A 16,134-nucleotide genomic window follows, 5' to 3' on the forward strand; every position below is an offset into this window, starting at 1 on the left:
GCTCAGGAGATGGTTCGGAAGGTTAGTGGGGTGTAGCCTTTCTCCTAAGTTCAGGGGTGGCACACCTTTAACAATTCATTTGGCTTAGTAAATGTTCAGTAAACATTAACAGATCCCATTATTCAGACTGCCCTATTAACAGGAATATCCTATTAAGAGAACACTCGTTTTCACTCTCCCCCCTCCCCACTGGCAGGGTACCCTGGCAGAACAAAGACCTAGCCTGGGTCATTTTAACAACAAATATTTTCGAGCACTTATTCCGTGTGGCTCAACCTAATACCACATTTCAGGCTGTGCTGTGTGCTTTACATGTATTATCTCGTCCTCAAAACAACCTGATGGGCTAGATCATACTATTCTCCGTACCGTCAGAGGAGGAAGCAAGCATAGATTGAATAACTGCACAAAGGTAGTTTGAGGTGGAGTTGAGATTTGAAACTAGGCAATTTGACACCACAGCCTTAGTTCTTTCAAACTACTTTACATGCCTCCCAGAGTTTTAAGACCTAACCTACAGAAAGGTACCAGGGCTTGCAAGGATCCTGAAAGTCCTTTGCTACATGCCTCCCTTCACACAGGCTTACGTGAAACCATCAGGGATGGATAGGTTAATTACGACTGTCCTTAAAGGTTTCCATCAGCTCACCTTCCTTGGGTCATTCATCTCAATAGAGTTGGAAGTTTTTGTTTAGATACAACCTGAAACCTGTTAGATTCACTAAAGATCTTAAACCCGGTGACTCATGTCCAAAGAGTATGTCTTTTCCATTGTTGGCCACCATTTTCCCGAGTCCATTCATTCCCATACCCTTTATCTTTCATAGAAATGGTAATGTCACTGTAGTCCCTGATAGTGATTTCACGTAGAACCAAGAAAGTTATGGTGCCCGTATTTTCTGGAGCAGAATAGTTGATGCGTGGTGTAGAGTGACTATGGAAAAATCTAAGACAGGTATGAGACTTTCTAACTGGGGGGGGGGGGGTTAAAATAGTATCAATATTTAAACTCATCTTTGCTTTAAATACAGGAGTCCTCCAACACGTGTACGGAGCACCACTGTGGTCCAGGTCTCTGGCAGGTTTGGGGGATACAAAGTCTTATAAGAAATGGCTCCTGGCCTTGCAATTCTCATGCTTTCCCTAATACAAGTTCTCTGAATAGCGTTTATGACTCAGTATTTCAAACTGGGTAGCTGCGGCCCATGGGAATTTAGAAATAGGAAATTTACTTGAACTGAAAATGCTGTTCTTCAGAACTCCTTAGGCATGCTCTCTCTAGAGGACTCTCTATATAGTACTTGGCAGCTCCGTGTAGAGTTCTCTCCTTCCCATTATTGTACGCCTCTTTAATAGGTCGCGTGGCTTCTAGTTTTCTCTTTACCCGTTTGACACTGGTTATGTTTTATTTTTTATTTTTTAAGTAGGCTTCACGCCCAGTGTGGGGCTGGAGCTCATGACCCTGAGATCAAGAGGCGGATGCTCTACCGACTTAGCCAGCCATGCGCCCTGATCTGTTTTAAACACTACTCAGATTCTACTTCTGTTTTAGAACTTCCCATGGTTACCTGTTGTTCCCAGTGTCAGGTTCAAACTCCTTGCTGTTGAACTGTGAGGCAGGCCACGGTCTGCCCCACACTCTTACTTTTTAGCCTCCTTTTAGTTGCTATTATTCCTTTTGTTCTCCAGTGACCACTCAGCCAGATGTGCTGAACTGTGAGGTCCGACTGTGTGAAACTGCCGTTTTACATATCAAAAATGGTCTAAGACTTGCAATTCAATACAGTTCAAGTTCACACTTGCCATTCCTGCATGATACTGTACTTTCAGACCGCTTTTCCGCAGAATGTCTTCACTTGCTTCATCTGATAAGCTCCCACTTATCCTTCAAAACCCATGGCAGATGTCCCCTCTCCATGAGGCTTTCCTGGCTCACCCGGTGGAATTAGTGCCCCCAGCAGAGGCTCACACCCTGGATGTGATTCTTCTCCCCACTTAGCTTGGCAGGAGTTACCTGTCCACTCCTACACGATGCTGACCCCGCCTTGTCTGGCCCGTGAACATCCCAAGGAAGGGGACCATGTCACGAAGATCCCACATCCTGCATAGCCCTTAGTGCCACGTGCATAATGCTATTGGAGGAATACCCGCTTCCTTTATGAACTTGTAATTATGAAAAGACACTCCTACATGTTTTTAAAATTCTGATGTTGTTTATTGGCACAAAAATTATTCAGATACAACATGGTGTCTAGAATGGCTACACTTGATACTTTGTGCATTTACTTTAATATTTCCTTTGCTCAGAATTCCCAGCGGGTACCAGACCTTCCCTCTCTGTGTTGAGCACCTCCACGACGCATTTCTATTTCCAAGCCCTTGCTCTAAACACAGAGCGTTCGGACTTCACTGACAACATCCCAAAACCATGCTGGGGAAGGCCACTGTGGGCCACCCTACCGCACCACGATCTCTGTGCATTTGCTCAGCTAAGGCCACCCAGCGACTGCAAGAAACTCCCCTCCTAGCACTGGGGCCTTGGATTGAAGTGAGTTAAGTCGCGGCATCACGAGTGAGGCAGAAGACAGGCGCTTGCCACCCATTTTGGCCCATCTTACAAATGTTGTTGCCGTCCGCGGACCAGTGAGGTAACGGGATGGGTGGAAGTGACCAAGTCAGCTCCTCCCGGTTTCTAACACGTGTCCTCGATGGCCTGAGGCTTCCTGACTGTGCAGAGTTTGCCGTGTCCTTATCGGGAAGGACAAGGAGGCCATTCTTCCATCAGCAATGCTTATGATGAGTTCTCTTGTGAGTTAAGTCAAAACCCGTATTTCTAAGTTATGGATCTTCTGTTCCCCCAAATCAATGGCTTGATTTATGTAGTATTTCTGTGTTTACTGTCCTGGGAACCAAATCAAGCCTTGTGTTTCTGACAATATATTCTTCAACAGCAGCTAGAAAGTTGGTTCAAACCAACGTTTAATATACAGTAGTTCTTTTCATTTACATTTCAAGATATTTAACAAAGTCAAACTTCCTGGCCATGGTTGTGGTTTGGTGGAAGCATATCCAAAGTACAAAAGCCTCAAGAGAAACGCTGTGGGCCCTTCTGGGCCTCGGGTTACCAAAAAGGACACCTAAGAAGACAGAGAGAAAAGGAATATTTTAATAATTTGGGCTTTTTCAGGGCTTTACACAGATACACTGAAAGTGGAGAGACCAAGGTCTGACAACCCCTGGGGACATTCCTTGAGATCTCCCACAACTAATTGTGTCAGACACACTCATCATTTCCAGTCAAGGGCTGATGCCTGCTGCAGTCCCAGAAGGACACTTCGCCATCCCCCCCCTCCCTCTCAAGTTTCTATCTTCAAACGTGCCTCCGGCAATTCACCAAAGCAGACCCCAGCGTGGTCCTTGAGGTTACAGTCCCAGAGCATTAATTAGTCTTTGCGTCTCCTGCTCTGTCACTGCTCTGGCTTCTTTTTCTGTGGCCCTTCCCTCCATCTTTGAATTGACAGCAAAAAATCCAAAAAGAACCTCTCTCCTCACCCCTAAGGAAAGGGGGACTCACCTACTTTTCTAAACTACTTTTTAATGTAATTTTATTTTGGTGTTTGCCTTCCAAGTAGGCACCCGTGTTTCTCAAGTGGCTCCCTTTCTAGAACTGTGAGCCCACACGGTGAATACCAACTTTTAAAGAGATCTGACATGGGGCGCCTGGGTGGCGCAGTCGGTTAAGCGTCCGACTTCAGCCAGGTCACGATCTCGCGGTCCGTGAGTTCGAGCCCCGCGTCAGGCTCTGGGCTGATGGCTCAGAGCCTGGAGCCTGTTTCCGATTCTGTGTCTCCCTCTCTCGCTGCCCCTCCCCCGTTCATGCTCTGTCTCTCTCTGTCCCCAAAATAAATAAACGTTGAAAAAAAAAAATTAAAAAAAAAAAAAATAAAGAGATCTGACACTACGGTTACCCTTTATGGATAACCCCCCCACCCCAGGCTTTCTGCAGCTCTGGGACTGGGGCACAGGACGGGGCCCCACTGGTTGGTTTTAGCACAGGCGCTCCGGCACGCCCACTCACCAGCCGATGTAGCACTGGCATAGGTTTTCATGGGATGTTGCTTGCTTGATCAGCAGCTCAACTTGAGTGGGGACATCTAGGGTTTCGTCATGAGAAAAGTCCCGACCTAGGACAAGAGAAACAAAAACAGCTCTTGTGCACTGGTTTTCAGCTCCGTCCTCGCCCCGGGGTCGGCTGACCTGTCTGTGCAGCCCGTATCAGGTTTTCCTTGCCTGTGAGTATGAAGGCTACGCGGTGGCTGGATTTTAAATTCACCTCCGTGAGACATGAATACACACCAGTCTCCTCCTCCAGACAGAGACTGGATGTGAAGAGGGTTAAGGGTAAAGGTCTGCGGTTGGCTGAGCCCAGGGGTGATGCAGGTCTGGCTGATGGGTCTGCGGAGATTCCTTTATCTCTTGCCATCTTCAGGCAAGTGGACGGGAAACCCTTCCCCCCTTTCAATCCTATAACCTCCGTTGTTGAGCCTTTGCTCCCACAGGCCGGCTTGCCTCCGTCATAAACCAGAACAGGCACTTGTGGCCGGCCGATGAAGCCTCTGGTGAACGTGCCTGTCCACCTCACCGAGGGCTCAAGATGGTCGAGCTGGCTTTTCACCGCTGGCTTCTCACCGCCAGCACGTGCCCTCGGCTCCTCCTTTACAAGTTAACTCATTCACTGAGCTCATAGTTTCGGACCCCTGATGTGTCAGGCAGCGCTCGAGGCGCTGGATTTGCTGGACACGAGCTCTCTCCTCATTGCTGCCACCGTCTGGAGGCACCTCTCCTCCCGCTGAAGGCGAAGTTCCTCTGCACTCGGATCCCAAGGCCTCCCGCTGCCTAGGGGGGCTTCGCACGGTCACTTGCCCTCCTTCCCTGTCTTTAAATTTTGTAAACTAGGTCCTCTTGCGCATTAAAGGACAAAGGGCTCCCCCCCAACTACTCCCTCTGCAGCCAGGGACTCTCCGGTCCCTGCACAGCCAGCTTCTCACACTTTTGACACTTGTCTCCCCTGTCTGGCTTCTCTCCCCAAGTTCACATCCTCTTCAACCCCTTTGGTCTGGCTGCCAGCCTTGTCGCACTCTCAGAAGGCTGCCAGTGACTCGGGGCTTCCTGGGTGCCTCCCATCCTCACGCCCCATCATCATCAGTCCCTTGGATTTTGCCTCCTGAAGTTCTGGAGGCCACCTCAGTCTAGTCAACTGTCCAGCTGCCACTTCGGCACCTGCTTCCTTCCTCCATGCAGCCTCCACATGGCAGGACAGGCAGGATTCCTCAGGGTAAACCCAGCGGGCCATTCCCGCCTCTCCACCCCACTTCAAGACCTCAGGGCCTTCCCACTGCCCTGAGAATGGAGAACGAAAACGCAAGGCCCCGCGTGACCCCGCCCCAGCCCCCTCAGAGCGAAACATTTTGCGCTGTGCTCCTCCCGTGTCGCTCTCTGCGGCAGTCACACTTGTCGGCTTTCAGACCATTTTTCTTGCCAGCTTCCTTCCCACCACGGGGCCCTTGCATGTGCCATTCGCCTTACCTAGAACAATCTGCCTCTAATTACGTCCTTTTTCGGGTGTTAGCTCAAGGGCTGTTTGCGTAGGGAAGCTTTCCTGAACACCAGCACTTAGATTTCCCCGTTACCGGCATCACAGCCCAAGCCCTTTCTTGCACCTGACACAGTGTCTCCTTTAGACGTTGACCCCACGAGGGCAGGAATCCAGCTGCTTTTACCAGCACAGTTTCTTCAGCATCTAGCGCTTGTAGGCGCTCAATAAATAAATACAACTTGACCACAACACTTCTGTGCCAGCCCTCATGCTAAGGCTTGGCATCCCATGTCTCACTTGAGCCCCGCCGCCTTCTGAGAGAGGCGCTGTCGTCATCTTCCAGATGAGCAGACAGGGAGGCCCAGGAGTCACACGGGATGCGGCAGAGCTGGGGTCTTCGGTCCCCCGTGACCACTGCCCCCCCCACACCCCATCATACCCCCTGGTCTGTATGACACGTCTCGTTTTCAAAAGTATGCATTTCTCTCCCTCCACGCTCTCCACTCCGTTAACAGCCATCAAAGTGCAGGAAGGCAGTGAATCAGAGTGGTCAGATTTGCTCCAGTATCAAGCCAGGATGAGAAAAAAAATTTTTTCCTGAATTTGGCGGACTTTGGATCCAAAAGGACTGTACCCACCTCCGTCTGCTTACAGTGGGTTTACTGGTCTTTAGAGAATCAGAGAGGGTCCTTAACAGATACAGCCTCGGAGACCCTCCAGTGAGCTGCAGAGTCCAAGTTTAGGCGCCAACACCACCGGGAAGAGGCTGACCACCCACTCGAGGACAGAGAAATCTCTCAAGATTCTATGTTCCTTTTAAGCGAACGCACGCACACACTCACCAGTGAGCTTGTCTCGAACCCGGTTGATAATCTGAATAGCTTTCTTATTTAGGGCCTCTGGTTTCACCAAACCGTCTCCAACTGGAATAGACAAAAGTAGAAATAACAGTAGGATTGGATCATCTCAACAGTCTCAACAGACGCCCCTGTTTTTCTCAAATATTCACTTTTGTAAGTGTTGGGTAATTCTCCCTCTGTGTCTATCTTTGTGCTCGGAATATAAAGAGGAATTCACAGAGCGCTGTCTGCTCAAAGGCAGTTTTGTTGCCTCGCCCTGTCGGCCCCTCTCATGGCACAACACAGCCGCTGTGCTCTTCATGAGCCGGTCCTCGGTGCAGTTCCTCGGACGTTGCACTTACTGAAGGAATGAATGGACTCTGGCACCGTGGTCCCTGTTTTCTTATGCGCGGGTTCCCCAAGCTCCACACCGTCCAAAATTTCTAGGAGGAAAAAGAATCGACTGGCAGAACATTCCCCCACCAAGAAACCACTGTTTCAAGTGTTAGCTCTACTTCTCCACACACCACCTCCCCTTTCAAGCTCGCCCTGCTACCTCTGAGGGGAAAGGAGAGGAAGAAGGGTCACTATGGATTTGAAAGACCTTATGTCTCCAAACACGAATTTTCAAGCAAACGGCCTTTATAAAATGTTCTGACGTAGAGAACAGGAGCGGGAATGAAAGCCCTGTTGATAAAGACTTGTTTGGCTCGACAAAATCGGATGATATAAAAAACACGAGCCTTCCCTGGGTCACGCTCATGACCCGAGTGTTATTCTTTGGAGGAATCTATATGCCATTTCTGGGCAGAAAAAGTCCTCAGGCTTTAGGGTCACTCTCCACCAATTGTGGCCTTCAGGAGAAAAGAGTCTGGAAGCAGGAGTATGAGGTTATTTGCACATTGCCCTTGCACACCACACGCCTTCAAAATGAAGCGAGTAGTCGTAATACTTCTATTTTTTTTTTTTTTCAACGTTTATTTATTTCTGGGACAGAGAGAGACAGAGCATGAACGGGGGAGGGGCAGAGAGAGAGGGAGACACAGACTCGGAAACAGGCTCCAGGCTCTGAGCCATCAGCCCAGAGCCCGACGCGGGGCTCGAACTCACGGACCGCGAGAACGTGACCCGGCTGAAGTCGGACGCTTAACCGACTGCGCCACCCAGGCGCCCCTAGTCGTAATACTTCTATGAAACTTCACTTTTAAGCCCCATGACACCAGCCAGGTCCACCACTCTCTGGTGCCACCGGAACCAGCTGTCCTAATTCCCCGTAGGCAGCACAGAGGAGTCACGCGATAATGTACGAACGAGGTGGACCCTGAGCACAAAAGTCTCACATACTTTGGACAAGACTAGTCACCCGCACAAAGTATCCCAGACACCGCAGGTAATCCCGGCATCATTCACAAATCCTGTCGCAGTGTCCACGGTAGAGTCCGCACCGGTTCACAGACTGCACCATAGCCCAGGACCTCAATGTCCTGCCCAGAACACCCTCTTCCCTCCCACTCGTCTGAAATGGCCAGCCTAAATCGCACTGACCCGAGACCTCCCTTCTCAACTGCAGTTCAGAGTGGTAGGTCCTTGCTCTCAGCCCCACAGCCTCTCCTCTGAACCAAACTGCAAACTGTGAGCTGCGGGACCACACTGGGGGGCGGGGGGGGGGGGGGGAGGATGACGGTTGTCTGACCAGTTCGTGGACTATACATGTTGATTGATTCTGTGATGTGATTCTATGCTTCTCTAAGGTAATCTCTGTATGTCACATTCTTTTTGCACCCTTAAACATTATTTGGCTTAGCTAAGTAACAAGTTGCAAATGTTCCATAGGTGTTTGTATGCACCTGTATGCAGGTGTTTGTAGAGAATATTTACCTTTTTTTACACCCCAACAGTATTTCCAAGGTGCGAACTATGTAGGATGTTGTTAGATGTTATGGGGGAAACTGGGGAGGAGGGACGGGGAAGGTGAAACAAAGTTAAACCACTTTACTCTTAAGACTTTTGAGAGGTTCACACAAACCCTGTTCTGGCTCTTGAAGGGCATTATCTTCCAGGGACCCTGTTCTGTGGACCCACTCTTGACAGCAGTGTTTCCTGTGGCTTCCCCGCCCCTCAGACAGCAGCGTGAGTACACTTCCAGTAGCTTCCTGGGTCCTCAGCCAGCAGTACGAATACACTTCCCGTGAGTACACTTTCTGTGGTTTTCCTCAGACGACAGTGTGAATACGCGTCCGCTGCTATTTCTAAGCTACTGACAATTCTCTAGGCCCGTGGACACAGCTAATAATTATCCCAATCCAGACAGCATTCAAGGGCATATACTGGCTAATATTCAGACATACTTTCAATTGTGTTTACAGATAGATTAAGACTGGAAAGTTTGATCAAAATTTCTGAGCCTCAGGTACCCACCCCATCCTGAGAGGCATTAAATAAAAAAAAATGTGTGCTCAGTAAATATTTCTAGACTAACTTTCTGAAGTTACATAAATGCCCATTAGATGATATTTTAGCAGTAACACAACTTCTGCATGACCGTATCACTGGTAAGAGCCTCTGGAAACACATGCTTCCTTCCTTCATATTCAGCATCCATTACCGCTTTCCATCATGCCTCCTAATGGCAAGAACAAAGCTCACCCTGTTTGAGACAAACTCTGCACAAAAGGGACAGAATCTGCAATCTCCCATGGGATGCACCCACCTACTGACTGGCCAGCAGAGTAGGAATCTGTCCTTGTTCGGGACCGCTTGTTGCCTTTGGTATTTGCTGGGGAAAGAAATAAAGAGAGGATAAAAAGTGCTTCCAACTGTCACTTGAAAGAAATTTGGTTGAGACGATGTTTTCTTACAACCATAAAAATACAATTTTTCGAAAAGCTAGAGCTTCGGGGAGAACTCAGGATGGATCCCTCAGAGGTCGGCAGGTGAATGTGAGCATGGGTGTCCAGTCCTGTGGGACGCTCTGTGTCACGGAGCTGAATGTAGATGCTGGGGACCAGATAACAGAGGGTGAAAACAGGGTTTGTTGGCAGTGGTAGAGACACCTGTGTTAGTCACCCCCTTCTAAGGAGGAGGAGCAAGGGACAGACGGAGAGGTTGCTGTCCTAGGTCACAACTGCCTGTGTCTCCTGTCAAGATGCCCGCTTGCTACTCTATATGAAATGCAAACAAACAGAAATCACTGGGGTACTTAATTTATCCTGAATTTATTTATTTATTCATTCATTCATAATGGATGTCTTATTTTTATATATTTTTTAATGTTTATTTTTGAGAGAGAGAGAGAGACAGTGTGAGCAGGGGGAGGGGCAGAGAGAGAGGGAGACCTAGAATCTGAAGCGGGCTCCAGGCTCTGAGCTGTCAGCACACAGCCCGATGTGGGGCTCGAACTCGTCAACTGCAAGATCATGACCTGAGCCGAAGTCGGATGCTTAATTGACTAAGCCACCCAGGCATCCCTAAATGGATTTTGTTTTTTAAGTTTATTTATTTTTGAGAGAGAGAGAGAGAGAGAGAGCAAGCAAGCGGGGTGGCGGGGGGTGGCGGGGAGGGGATGGGGAGCAGAGAAGGAGAGTGAGAATCCCAAGCAGGCTCCGCACTGAGAACACAGAGCCTGACTCGGGGCTCGATCTCAAGAATCACGAGAGTATGACCTGAGCTGAAATCAAGTCGGACGCTTAACAAAATGCGCCACCCAGGCGCCCCTTAATTTTTAAATTGATGATTGGTGTTTTCTGTTCTACTTAAAAAAACAAACAAACAAAACCCTTGAAATTCATTTCCAGCCACCAGAACAGCTCTGTAAAAATACAATGCAATAGGGGCGCCTGGGTGGCTCAGTTGGTTGAGCGTCCGACTTCGGCTCAGGTCATGATCTCACAGTCGGTGAGCTCGAGCCCCACATCGGGCTCTGTGCTGACAGCTCAGAGCCTGGAGCCTGCTTCAGATTCTGTCTCCCTCTCTCTGACCCTCTCCCATTCATGCTCTGTCTCTCTCTCTGTCTCAAAAATAAATAAACATTAAAAAAAAAAATACAATGCGATAGCCCAGTAATACGCCTCAGGCTCCAGGCTGGCAGGGGAAAGATCAGTGAAATGGAACACATCAGATGTTCCCTTTCTGGAGGGTGCGGGTTCTAGCTCCCAGACATTTGCTCATACTCACTGTCCATCAGCCTCCAGTTCAGCAAGGGGTCATAGACAAAGGCTTCCAGCACGGCCATGACACTATCCTTGTGTTCCCGAAGCACTTCCATCACTGTGTGGCACGTGATTCTATAGTTGCCATCCAGACCAGTAACCTGCAGGACCAGAGCCATTCGCCACAGAAGTTGCTGGTACCAGCCCCACCCCTGAAGGCCCCACAAGCAGAAGCAAGTCAAGAGGGTCTGCTCCCCACACTTAGGAAGCAGACACAGGCCATTAATGATGTAGCAGGATGGGAAGGTGTTCGGAGCAAGGGGTGGGGTCAGGCCTGTGGTTCGTAGGACACAAGGTCTGACGTGAAGCATCTCAAAGATGGATCGTTTCTAACACAATGGAAAATACCAGGAAACCACCACAGAAGCCACCCAGGTACTTCAGGGAACTGATGAGATCTAACAAGCAAGTCTGTCTTCAGAGCGGGTCCTGACTATACCAGCCCCCATTCCAAAGTAGCTCATTCCCAATGCCCACTCACCTCCATAGCATTGGTCAGCATTCTGGTTAGTCTAAATGGAATCTTCTCTGGGAATTTCTCCCTGGTCATAGCAACCTGTGGGGAAAAGAGAGAAAAACCAAGTCTGATGGTTAAATTGTTTTCTTTTTTTTTTTTTTTTTTTCAACGTTTATTCATTTTTGGGACAGAGAGAGACAGAGCATGAACGGGGGAGGGGCAGAGAGAGAGGGAGACACAGAATCGGAAACAGGCTCCAGCCTCTGAGCCATCAGCCCAGAGCCCGACGCGGGGCTCGAACTCACGGACCGCGAGATCGTGACCTGGCTGAAGCCGGACGCTTAACCGACTGCGCCACCCAGGCGCCCCTAAATTGTTTTCTTTAGAAGAAGCCAGGCGAAGGCAGACGGCTTTTCTTTGTACTGATTTGAATTAGGGCGCAGAGATGAAGTAGCTTGAGTTTAGCGAGGGGACTTGTCACAGGGATTTAAAAGACAACCAGAGAGAGAGAGAGAGAGAGAGAGAGAGACAGACAGACAGACAAAGGGATAGAGGGGAAAAAAGAAAAAGGACAAGCGTGCATCATGCCAGGCCTTTGACCGGCAGGCTGTGTCGGGAAGGAGGACTCCTCCACTTGAGAGGGTGTGTGAACAGCCTTGCTTGCCTCCAGAGAAGTCAGAGACCAATTACAGCAAGTATCAATGAGCACTGATTTTGTTTCTTAGATTGACTTTCTGTTGCTTTGGTAGGAGAGGCAGGAGTCAGGATAAGCATTTTGGGCTTAAATTTGCTGGAATGGTCAGAGGGTGGAAAGTGGTCATCTGGAAAGGAAAGCTTTATGTGGTGTTTGAGAACGCATGGTCACCTCAAAGCAGTCCCCAAAGTCAATGTGCAGGATCTTCCCGCTCAGCCGGTCCAGCATTAAGTTGGATGGGTGTCTGGGAAACAGGAGAGAGACCGGGGAGAGGTCACTAGGGCAGCACTGATGAATAAATCAACAAGGATGTGATATTCCAGGCCCCGTCCACAGGCCAAAGCCAGCCCCCGCCTGCTTCTGTAAACAAAGTTCTACTGGACACAGCCGTGCTGACTGGTCACGTTTTGTCTCAGGCTGCTTTTGTGCTACAATAGCAGACATGAGTAGCTGTGAGACATCATATGGCCAGCAAAGACTAAATTATTTCTAATCTGGCCCTTTACAGGGAAAGTTTGTTGATCCCTGCTCCAGGTCTGAAACGAAGGCTTATCTATGTGAATCCCAAGTTGCTTTCCCAAGGTCTTTGGTCACAAGATAAATCATTCCTGGTGGTGCTGGCATCTCAGAGTGACAAGGCTCTATCAATACCCCTCAGCATCTATCACAGGGTCTCACCTCTGAATTCTCCTGGTTCTTTTCAAAAACAAGAATTTATTATTTTTGTGGGAAAAAATTATTTTACTCTCAAATAATTGCACAAGACATGAGCCCAAGAGAGCGTAGATACCAGAGAACTAGTTTTTCAAAGACTTCTGGTGAGTCAGTTTCTGAATATTCCTTAACTTCTTTTTCAGTCAGTATATTTGGATACAATTTCTTATGTAGAACTACCAGGAGGATCTACTTTGGTTGGTTTCATTTACAGAAATAGAATTATTTATCTCAGCACAGAGGTGACCGATAAACGTTTACTGAATCAATACAACCAATCAAGATTGTTCTTTGTCTTTTAAGTAAGGTCTGCACCCACTGTGGGGCTTGAATTTGCAACCCTGAGATCAAGAGTCACGCACCCTACTGACTGAGCCAGCCAGGTGCCCTTGTACGTGGCTTTAAATATATCAAACCAACCTATGGAGAAAGCAGTACCCTAGGACTAAGCTTTCTCTTCTCTTTAGTTTGTTGTGTGGCTGCTGTGTGGCTAATAAGTTGGGACCTAAGGCTGATGCTGCAAACGAGGGCCTGGGGTACAAAATACAAATATTTACTAGATGGTCATAAACCTTACTAGAAAACAAAAGGAAACTGTTTAAGAAAGGTACAATGTAGAAAAAAGACTAAAAAAACCAAATTAAGTTTGCTCACCTATCTCCTAGGCCCAAAATATACCCGACCATGGACATGACCGCTAAAGAGCGGGTGTAGTTGGTTCTTCGGTCAAACCACACCTGGAACACAGGAGCACACTTGAACCAAGGCTCTGGAAGCTAACTAGCTTCAACATAATTATACCTCAATCAGTTGCTTTTTAATATTTCATCGGTAACTCATTAATAACATAAAATGGAATAAAAAATCTCATTTATTATTATAACAATAAAGTATGCTTGGAATAAACTTAGAGATGTTCAGAACCTAGATGAATAGAAAAATTAACCTTTGCTTTGGAATATAAAGACCTGAGTAGATGAAAATATCCATGTAAGACAGAAAAAATATAATAACCTCCCAAATTATTTGATACATTTAATGTAACTCCACTAAAAATTCAGCGGTACTTTTCTGGGGGGAGTGTGACAAAATGATCCCAAAATTTATCTGGAAGAAGAAAAAAATTAAAATAGCCAACGAGAAGAGACTTAAACTAATAGTTGTATTAATAGTATGGTACTTGAAATACAGTATGGTACTTGAGAATAGGCTTTGGAAATAAAGATCAATGAAATAAAACAGAAGCCCTAGAGAGAAATCCAATGGCACAGAAAAAAATTTTTGTATAATAAAAATTAATTCTCTTAAAAGTAGGGAAAGGATGGATTATTTGCTGAATACTACGGTGTTGGCTAATCATCTTAAAGAAACAAAATTTAAGGGGTGCCTGGGTGGCTCAGCTCAGTTGGTTAAGTGTCTGACTTCAGTTCAGGTCATGAACTTGAGGTTCATGGGGTTGAGCCCTGCTTCGGGCTCCACGCTTTTAGTGTGGAACCTTCTTGGGACTCTCTCTCTCTCTCTCTCTCTCTGCCCCTCCCCACCTGCACGTGCTCACTTTCTTCGTCTCAAAATAAACGAACTTAAAAAAAAAATTTTTAATCTTACTCTTAAATTTTGAACTGGGTCGAGGATTTATATATTTTAAAATGTTTATTTATTTATTTATTTTTGAGAGAGAGGAAGACAGTGTGCAAGCAGGGGTGGGACACAGAGTGAGGGAGAGACAGAATCCCAAGCAGACTCTGCACTGTCAGCACAGAGCCTGATGTGAGGGCTTGGTCTCATGAACCATGAGATCACGAGCTGAGCCAAAGTCAAGAAACAAGACACTTAAGCAACTGAGCCACCCAGGCGCCCCTGGGTTGAGGATTTAAATGGATAAATAAATCTTAGTACAAGAAAATAAATGTAAAAAGGCACATAACCTTGAGGTGGGGATGGCCTTTCTAAATGTAAGGCCAAAGGTAGAAACTTCAAAGAAAAGGATAAAAAACCTGGTAACTTCTAACTTTCAAAAAAGTTTGCGTATCAAAAACGAAACAAAAATCCCAAACCAGGAAACATACCATTAACAAAATTAAAAAACCAAATGGACAGGAAATTTATACCGTACGTGAAAAAGATGTAACAGCCTTAACATAAAGAACTCAAATACTATTGCAAGAAATGGGAGAAACATTAAGTTACTAAATCTCTATCTGCTAAGCTGCACGGCTCACCCATTTAACTGCTGCTAGAAAAGACCGCACATAATCTAGAATCGTTACAAAGACGAGTCCGCCAGCACACGTGAAGGAACAAGAAGGCCATCCCCGACAAGCGAGTGGGCCAGAGGGCGTGGCGTGTCGTACCTCGGAGCTGGGGCTTTTCAGCCATAGCAGCTTGGCCAGGTCATCCCCGGCCGTGTTATTGACGGCGTGCTCGAACACCTCCACCTTCTGCATCAGCGTCAGATGGTCGTAGTCCGGAGCCATCTGCATCAGGACACAACCATTCTGAGAGCGGCCCCAGACTAGCAGCTTGGACCCAGGAAGAAACAAGGCTCTGGGCCCAGGCAGAGCTGGGTGCTAGTTTCACCACCCCGGCCCAAAGGAAGAGGAAGGAAGAACAGTGCAGAAGGCAAAAGGGTGTGGCCCCTCAAACCCAATGACCACAGGGGAACCGCCAGGGCCTGAGGATAAAACATCAGGCCCCACCCTGAGCACAGGCCCGCTGGTGGGAACGACAGCAGTGCGGGCGTCAAGGTTCCGGGTAACAAACGAGTCTCTTTCTTACTACTTACGCATCCACTAAACACTTCCCCACGGGGCCAGTGCCCTGTATACATTAGGTGTTCAGAAGATACACACTGCCCGATAAACGATCCCGTCCAGTCTCACCTGGAATGACCGAAACCTAATTTCTGGGCTTTAGGGTCCTTCTGTTTCTTAGAGGTAATCTGCTGTAGGACTCACTTCATTAAAACTTCTTCCGTAGCTAATTCTCCTCAACAGACTTTTCGGTGATTTACAAGCACCGAAGAACGACAAGTGCAGCTTTGCCTAAATTTCTCAACTTGTGAGTTATGTCCAGACGTGAAAGCGCTGGGCTTGGCAGCCTCATCACGTACCCGCAACATGATGCGATGCTCGATGTTGAGAAGGATCTTCTTTTTCTCTCTGTAGTCCCGGATGAGGGCGTGCAGCGTGTCGCAGTGGGGGACCCAGCCGATGAGGCCCGAGTTGGTTGATAAGGGGATGACAGCGTATCTCTGGATGCTGGCACCCACAGGAAAGGAGGGTTATCGGACAGTAGAAAGAGTGCATCTTTGACCCACTCGCAACACACATAAATGGGCCGAACGAAGTCCCCTGCATAGGGCTGTCGTGAGGTGTGCAATGAGGGCACTTCCCAGAAGGATATGGCTGTGGAGGGGGACGGCATCAGCCTCCTCAACCTGCCTGACAACCTCCCTGCTTCGGGGGAGCGGCCCAGTGATTCTCAGCCGAAAACAGCCTCGCCACTTAATATTCATGTTCTTAACAGGAAGAGGAGGGAGAGCAGGGTGGACAGGGAAGGTCAAACACACCAAATGTATAGCATCTCTAGTCTAATGGCCACGGGTTGTTCTATTCCGGACCCTTTGG

At 47.9% G+C, this 16,134-nt stretch overlaps 1 protein-coding gene across 2 annotated transcripts in view; it reads right to left on the reverse strand.

Annotated features, from left to right (window-relative positions):
• Positions 1–2,191: 2,191 nt before the first annotated feature.
• The window catches only part of MTOR (mechanistic target of rapamycin kinase), a 134,569-nt gene continuing 120,626 nt past the window's right edge, over positions 2,192–16,134 (reverse strand). Inside the window, exons 48-58 of one of the 2 annotated variants that reach the window (XM_045475601.1) lie at positions 15,618–15,765; positions 14,860–14,982; positions 13,163–13,245; positions 11,966–12,038; positions 11,125–11,199; positions 10,609–10,744; positions 9,146–9,211; positions 6,798–6,878; positions 6,439–6,519; positions 4,079–4,184; positions 2,192–3,137 (exon numbers count right to left, since the gene is read on the reverse strand). In XM_045475601.1, the coding sequence (XP_045331557.1) occupies positions 3,122–3,137; positions 4,079–4,184; positions 6,439–6,519; positions 6,798–6,878; positions 9,146–9,211; positions 10,609–10,744; positions 11,125–11,199; positions 11,966–12,038; positions 13,163–13,245; positions 14,860–14,982; positions 15,618–15,765 (988 nt within the window). In that variant the 3' untranslated portion in view covers positions 2,192–3,121. Of the gene's footprint in view, positions 3,138–4,078; positions 4,185–6,438; positions 6,520–6,797; positions 6,879–8,214; positions 8,835–9,145; positions 9,212–10,608; positions 10,745–11,124; positions 11,200–11,965; positions 12,039–13,162; positions 13,246–14,859; positions 14,983–15,617; positions 15,766–16,134 lie in introns of those variants that run through there. The other variant, XM_045475603.1, reaches the window with a different exon arrangement.

The sequence above is a fragment of the Leopardus geoffroyi genome, chromosome C1 (genome assembly GCF_018350155.1).
Source record: "Leopardus geoffroyi isolate Oge1 chromosome C1, O.geoffroyi_Oge1_pat1.0, whole genome shotgun sequence".
In the NCBI taxonomy this organism is placed as follows: Eukaryota; Metazoa; Chordata; class Mammalia; order Carnivora; family Felidae; genus Leopardus; species Leopardus geoffroyi.